General features: G+C 53.8%; 1 protein-coding gene across 1 annotated transcript; it reads left to right on the top strand.

Moving 5' to 3' along the window:
• The first annotated feature begins 232 nt into the window (after positions 1-232).
• On the top strand, positions 233-7,027 carry LOC122368477. The gene is made up of 2 exons (XM_043342433.1): positions 233-1,625; positions 6,813-7,027. The coding sequence occupies exon 1, from the start codon at positions 310-312 to the stop codon at positions 1,594-1,596; it is 1,287 nt and encodes a 428-aa protein (XP_043198368.1). The 5' UTR covers positions 233-309; the 3' UTR covers positions 1,597-1,625; positions 6,813-7,027.
• Positions 7,028-7,361: the final 334 nt, after the last annotated feature.

The following is a 7,361-nucleotide window of genomic DNA, read 5'->3' as shown; positions in this document are numbered from 1 at the left end:
TCGGAAAGTATTTGGCATACAACGATGCAATTTCACAGCCTCGTGGTAAATGTGCATACACATAATTCGGGTTGATACTTATGCATTTGAACATTATACAGGACCAGATATGTCCGAAAAAGCAAAACCAATAAGACTTTTACTGGAGAACCGTACGACTCAGTCCACTTGTTCAAAAACACGTACTTCAACCTCCTGAACAAAAAACAACTGCACTGTTCGCCACTCGATGCAGGTGGGCCTCCTCTGGATGTTCACCTCAGCCACCTGGAAAAGGTACACTCCATCGAGTACAGCTCTGATGCCAAGATGGCATACCGACTCACGGATAAGGTGCTCCATCCAACAAGCATAGAGCGCGTGAACGTGCAGCTCGCCGTAGCAGCCACTCACGAGACAACCATCGCTGCGCTCCGCTACTATGGGCAACATGCAGAGTACGGCTCCTTAAACGGTACAGCAGAGTTCGTGCACCAAGTTCGGAGGTGGTTCGACATCGTCAACGTGAAGTCCCCTGGGAAGCATGTTCGTCGCAACGACTCGACTCTGCAGCCTATTTCCACTGGAGATGAAGAAGGGCTGGCATACATCGAGAAATTCAGAAAGATGATGCTGCGCTGGGAAGCCCAGGGAAACAAGAAGACGCAAATGTCGCTCGACACGATACGTGGAGTGGCAGCAACCTGTCGAGGGCTGGTCGGGCTGGCCAAGTATCTGCTCAGACAGTGTGATCTCGAGTATGTCCTGCTTGGCAAGATTCAATCCGACCGGCTAGAAGGTCACTTCGGCCACCTCCGGAAACTGGCCGGAGGCAACTTCTGGGCGAGCTCTCGTCAATTTTTTGAAGGAGAGGCTATCGTCCGCGTAAAAAGCCTAATTTGGCTCTCAGGCTATGGTCTGAGAACAGTGACGGCTGGCATGCAACCTGTCTCTCAGCAGCGCCTGGAAAACGACCAGCGAGCCGTCACTGAGATCACCGAGTATGCCGCTGCTGCCTCTTCTGATGACCCAGCCCAAGACGTCCCAGAAGGGACACAGCAGGCTCTGCACCACATAGCAGGCTATTTAGCCCACTCAGTCAAGAAGACTCACAGATGTGATGAATGTCGCGCGCTACTCTCTGACGGGCTAAGGACGCAACTGGTAACCGTGGTGGCAGAGAATGCTGAAGAAAAGCTGGTGGCTGCTAGCTTCACCGACCTCCTCAACCGTGGAAAGCTCCTGCAACCGAGTGAACTGTGCCTGCGAGTCGTCATGGAGGTCTGCCAGCTCTACAGACTTCTGGTGAATTCACAGTCAGAGACTCGCACCATCCTCTTTGGCAGTTCAAGTCCCAAGAATGTGTTCAGATCTGTGGTTCAGAACATGCTCGGCGATGACGAAGAACTGAAGGAAGTGGCTTGTGGAAGGGGGCACAAGTTTACCAGCAATATCCTCGCCACCATGGCCGGAGCGCTGTTTAACGTGTTCGTGTCTAACCACGTGAAGGATGTGAACAGCCAAGTGCATAGCAAGAAACGAAAGGGGCCGCCGACGCGCACCAGTGGGCGCGGTGTGGACTCGGACAAGATCCGCAAACTAACGGGCGCGAGCTGAGTTCATGCCTGTTCAAGAACATGTAGCATGTGTTGCGTCGTCGCGTCACTCACACACACAGCGAAGACGGCACTGCGTTCGGAGCTGTATTGACGGTCCGCTCTGTAACACGTCCGGGGAGCGACTACCCCGTCCTCCCCGCCCGGCCGGCTGGCCCCGGCCCGCCGACCGGTCACCGCCGGAGGCGCCGAGCGGCACCGGTACGATACCTGACAAGGGCGGCAGAGACTGTACACTACATCCCTCCCCAACTTATCTTTAAGTACATCACAAAGGAAATGACAATTAAACGAATAGTTCATGCTCCTCGTTCAGTGGCTTACAACGTTCCCGAACCACTGGGGTTTCACACTGAGTCGACCACTGCGCGTGCGGAGTCCTACACATTGGTCAGCCGCCTCGTCAGAAGGTCGGTCTGCCCGGGCGCTCGGCGTAGCGGCGCACGCCGGACCCTCGCGGCGTGGAAGAGAGAACGGCTCAACGAAATCACGCGGTTCAACATACTGTTTAACATAACTGCTGTTTCGCTTAAACAACTTTCCATCAGGCCTTCTCACCGTCACCTGAGAGCCGCTCACCGACACGACTCTATACGGCTCTGAGAAGAAAGCTCCTGACAGTTTAGTGAGTCTGTTCGGAATTTTCACCAGCACTCTGTCACCGACACTGATGTTGGCTGGCATTGTGTGTCGTTGTCGATCAGCGTAGCGTTTCCCCGCCTCACGGTAGCGCGCGTTCCTCTGCTGTACGACCGGCCGGTCGGGTGCCGGTGCGGGACCAGAGGCGGCCGGCATCTTGGTGCGCAGCCGCCGACCGCAAAGCAGCTCGGCGGGACTGACCCCCGTGGCGGGGTGAGGCGTGGTGCGGTACGCCAGCAGGAACGTCGGCAGGCTGGACGGCCAGCTCCGCCCCTCCGCCACGGCGGTCCGGATGGCCTTCAGCAGCGTCCGGTTCTTTCTGACGCTCGACAGAACCATTAGCCTGTGGCCAGAGAGGTGTCACCGTCAGATGTCGGATCCCACGCACCTTACAGAAGTCATCAAACTCGGCCGAGGTGAGGTTGCGAGCGTTATCGGTTGTTAACGTCAGCGGAAAACCATGGCTAGCAAACATCTTATCGAGACGAATAATGATTTCCTGGGTTGTGGTTTGAAACACTGTTTCGACTTCCACCCACTTCGAGTACTTGTCGATTACCACAAGAAGGCTCTCACCACCCAGGGGTAGCCAGTAACAGTTGGTAGCATTAGGCCAAATGGGCGCTCAAAAACTACTACCCCATAGGGTTTGCATGTTAAATCGACCTTTTTCAAGCGAGCCCCACACGTAAGCTAACGGATAAATTGCCAATATTATTATGGGAAAAGGTAGCCTAAAGCTTCCTCTACAACCTTTTTATCTAGCGTTTTTCGATGCGGAGGCCATAACAGGTCCAAAAAGCATTGGGCGCTGCCCGAGGTACCAAAAGCCCCTCCATGAGGGCACTAGTTCCTGCGCATGCGCACATTGCGTCAACCCTGTACTAGCGTAAGTTAGTGATACTGCTCACGGACTCGATCAGCCAATGAGCGTCCCCGATTATAATAACAGATGTCGCTAGCATCACGTAAATCCTGCTTGTGAACACATTTTAAGAATGAAACAGCTGCGCCATTTCCGCCTTCCATAGATTCCTTCCATCTTTGTATCAACTATAGGCTTTTCAACTAACTTTATTCTAAGTTTTAAACTATGGTTAGTATGTTATTTCTGGTTCATATAATTTAAAAATAACTGCTTTATGAATTTGGCTTTACTCGTCAGAATTGAATACTCTATTTTTTCCATATTCAAAAATATATCACATTCCATGTAACTCATCCAGGTAAAATGGGCGCTTTCCGCGTCGTTGGTGTACCCGTTGTTCTATATACCCTGCTCACCACCAGGAAACGGTCCACACAGATCGTTTAAGTCTTCCCAGGGCCCTGATGGAAGTTCTGTGGTGCATATAGGCTCAGGCGGGTTCCCTGCAGACACGACCTGGCACGCATGGCACGACCTTACCAGTCTCTCAACGTCTACGTCCACTCCTGACCACCATACGCAGCTTCTGAGCCTCTGCTTTGTACGGACGACACCCTGGTGCCCCTCATGTGCCAGGTTTAGGACCTTCCCGCGAAGTCGATCTGGAATAACGAGGCGATTTCCCCGTAACAACATGTTGTCGCATACAGATAGCTCCTGCCACAACATTCGGTACGGCCTTGGGCAGTCCTGCTTCTTACCGGTTGGCAGACTTCGCATCACCAGCTGTAACTGGTCGTCTCGGGCCGTCTCCTTTTGAATGTCACTCTTCTGTAGCGCGGACGGGATGGCGTGACTGGTCACAAAACGTGCGTAGTGGTCGCCGCCGTTGCCGCCAGCAGGAGCCGGTGTCTGTGTCAGTCGGCTGAAACAGTCAGCGATGTTAAGCCGTCCCGAGACATGCTTCACACGGTAGCGATACGGTTGCAGACGCAGCACCCACCGTTCAATCCTGGCTGGTGGCTTAGAGCCAGGTGAGAAAATCGCCAGGAGTGCTTTGTGGTCAGTGAGGAGGTCAAAATCAATGCCGTACAGGTACAAATGGAACCGCTCACAGCCCCAAACCACCGCCAGAGCCTCCCGCTCTGTCTGGGAATACCGCCTCTCGACATCACTCAAACTTCGGCTGGCATACTCAACTGGCTTGAGCACACCTGAGCGCTGTCTCTGAAGCAGGACTGCGCCGAGGCCCACCGGGGAAGCGTCCACGACAAGTTGGGTCTCTGCTGTCAGGGAGAAATAAGCGAGAACGTTCCTGTTGGCCAGCCTCCGCTTCAACTCGTTGAAGGCGTCGTTCTCCGGCTTCTCCCATTTCCACGCCACCCCAGACCTCGTCAGGTCACGGAGAGGTGCCGAAACTGTTGACAGATCGGGGATAAAACGACCCAGAAATGTCACAAGACCCAGGAAAGACCGCACTTCGGAAGCATCCTGCGGTTCTCTGGCGTTCAAGACAGCCGCCACCTTCTCGCCGGTCGCAGTGACTCCGGCTTTCCCCAGACGGTGCCCCATGAACGTCAGCTCAGTCATGCCAAACTGACACTTCTCACCGTTCAGTTTCAGGCCGGCATCCTGTAAACGGCGGAGGACTACGTCCAGCCGACGATCATGCTGCGCGACTGTCGGGGCATACACGATGATGTCGTCGGCAATGTTGCGGACGCCGTCACACCCCTCCAGCACCTGCTGAATCACCCGCTGGTGCATCTCTGGGGTACACGAGATACCGAACATCAAACGTTTGTACCTATATAAGCCCTTGTGTGTGACGAAAGTGGTAATGCTCCGTGATGACTCATCCAGCTCGATCTGGTGGAATGATTGTGCCAAATCTAGTTTGGAAAACACCGTAGACCCTGTCATTTCATGCAACACATCATCCAGTGTGGGCATTGGATGCCTCTCTCGAATCACAGCTGCATTAGCCCGGCTCATATCCACACACAGTCTGATATCCCCGTTCTTCTTCGGCGCACATACAATGGGTGACACCCACGGGGTCGGGCCACTAACCTGTTCAATAATATCCTGGTCCAGCAGCTCCTTCAGCTTCTGCTCCACGGGACCTTGCAGAGAGAACGGAATTCTCCTGACCTTCTGCGCCACCGGGGTGACGCCTGGATCGATCGGCACCGTCAGCTGGAAGTCCTTCAGCTTGCCAAGTCCTCTGAAGAGAGCAGGGTATTTGTGAGCGGGATGACTGCTCTCGGAGACGCATCTGACCTGGGGTCCCACACGGAGCAGGCCCAGCCTCTCAGACGTCGCCCTCCCCAGCAGAGACTGATGTGACCCAGGGATGACATGAAACACTGTTTGGGCTGTGCGACCCTGAAATGTGACACTGGTCTTGAACTGGCCCATGACTCTCATTGGTTTTCCAGATCCATACGCGTACAGTCTGTCACTATTTGGTAGCAACTGTTTACTCCCAAACTTTTCCTTGAACAAAGCCTCACACATGACGTTGCACGTAGCACCCGAATCAACAAGAAGGTCACAAGACTGGCCACTTACTTGGACAGGGTACGTCACGTCGCGGCCGTCATCGGCGAGCCGGAAGACGTGATCTTCGTGCTCCGTCGTCACCAGACGAACCTGTCTCCGGCCCGGTCGAGACTGGCCACCCCCACGACACATTCTCTGGTAATGACCACCTCGACCACAGCTATGACACTTTTTGTTTTTAGCGAAACAGTCCTCGGGGTCGTGAGTACCCTTGCCACAGCGAAAACATTTCGTCCTACCGTCTGTCTGATCCGAAGCTCCTCCAGGCATCCTCCGATCAGGGCGGCGCGTGTGCACAGCGCGTGCAGCGAGCTCCTCTGCTGCGCGGTCCTCCATCAGCTCAGCTTGTCTGTCGGCATCTTCCATAGACCTCGCAATCGTCAGCGCCGACTGCAGCGTCAGGCATTGTTCCCTGAGCAGATGGCATCGTAAGCGATGGCTCAGGCACTTGTCAACAATCTGATCTCTGACCATTTCATCCTGAAGGGATCCATACTCGCAAGTCCGTACAAGGCCCCGCAGCCTGGTTGCAAAAACATCGATCGTCTCCCCTGGCCTTTGAGCTTCCTTACGGAACACATGTCTCTCGTAAATTACGTTTCGCTTCGGCAAAAACTGTTGATCAAAAACTTCATAAAGCTGCTGCAGAGTCTCAACCTTGACACTCGCGTCAACAACAGAATGGAACACTTCTTGAAGATCTACTCCTCCGACATGTAACAAAAGCGCTATTTTCCGAGACTCTGAGGTGATGCCCGATGCCTGAATGTAATATTCAAAAGAGCGTTTCCAACTGTCCCACTTACTTGGCTCCGCGCAACTGAACGGCGCGAGCGGCGCCAGCTCCCGCTCCATGACCACGTACCGTGTGGGCCGACGACTATACCTCGCTGACACGCACCGGGGCAGCAGATCTCATCTTCGTCGCCAATGTTGCGTCGTCGCGTCACTCACACACACAGCGAAGACGGCACTGCGTTCGGAGCTGTATTGACGGTCCGCTCTGTAACACGTCCGGGGAGCGACTACCCCGTCCTCCCCGCCCGGCCGGCTGGCCCCGGCCCGCCGACCGGTCACCGCCGGAGGCGCCGAGCGGCACCGGTACGATACCTGACAAGGGCGGCAAAGACTGTACACTACAGCATGCACCCTGTCTCTCATCAACGCCTGGAAAACGACCAGCGAGCCGTCACAGAGATCACAGAGCATGCTGTTGCTGCCTCTTCTGACGAGCCGGCCCAAGACGTCCCAGGAGAATCGGCCCAAGGGCTGGGATAGTGGACCAAATCGGTGTTTGTGCCCATGCTGGCCGTTGGGAATCGTTACGAATACATACGTGTGGGAACCAAAACTGTCTTTGTTGAACCTGATCGATGGTGGGGCATTCCACGTCAAATCAAACACCGAAATCCGTCATCCCCTTCGATTTTTCTGAAAATTTGTAGGCAGACTGGGCATGGTTCAAAACTGAGTTACGTTTAATATTTTCGAAATTTGATAACGTATCGCTGATATATAGGTCATCGAATATAGCGAAAAATGCCACACATCAGTTTTTTAAATGGCTATAACTCTGGTTCCTTTTCTGGTATCAAAATGATATCAACAGGGTCTTATAGGCAATTGATAAGGCTTTGATTTTTAATTATAAAATTGAATTGAAGTGACCTTGAAATGCATTTGACCTTGAATTA

The sequence above is a fragment of the Amphibalanus amphitrite genome, unplaced genomic scaffold (assembly GCF_019059575.1).
Source record: "Amphibalanus amphitrite isolate SeventyFive unplaced genomic scaffold, NRLGWU_Aamphi_draft 000950F_arrow, whole genome shotgun sequence".
NCBI lineage: Eukaryota > Metazoa > Arthropoda > Thecostraca > Balanomorpha > Balanidae > Amphibalanus > Amphibalanus amphitrite.
This window is presented reverse-complemented; position numbering and strand designations above follow the sequence as displayed.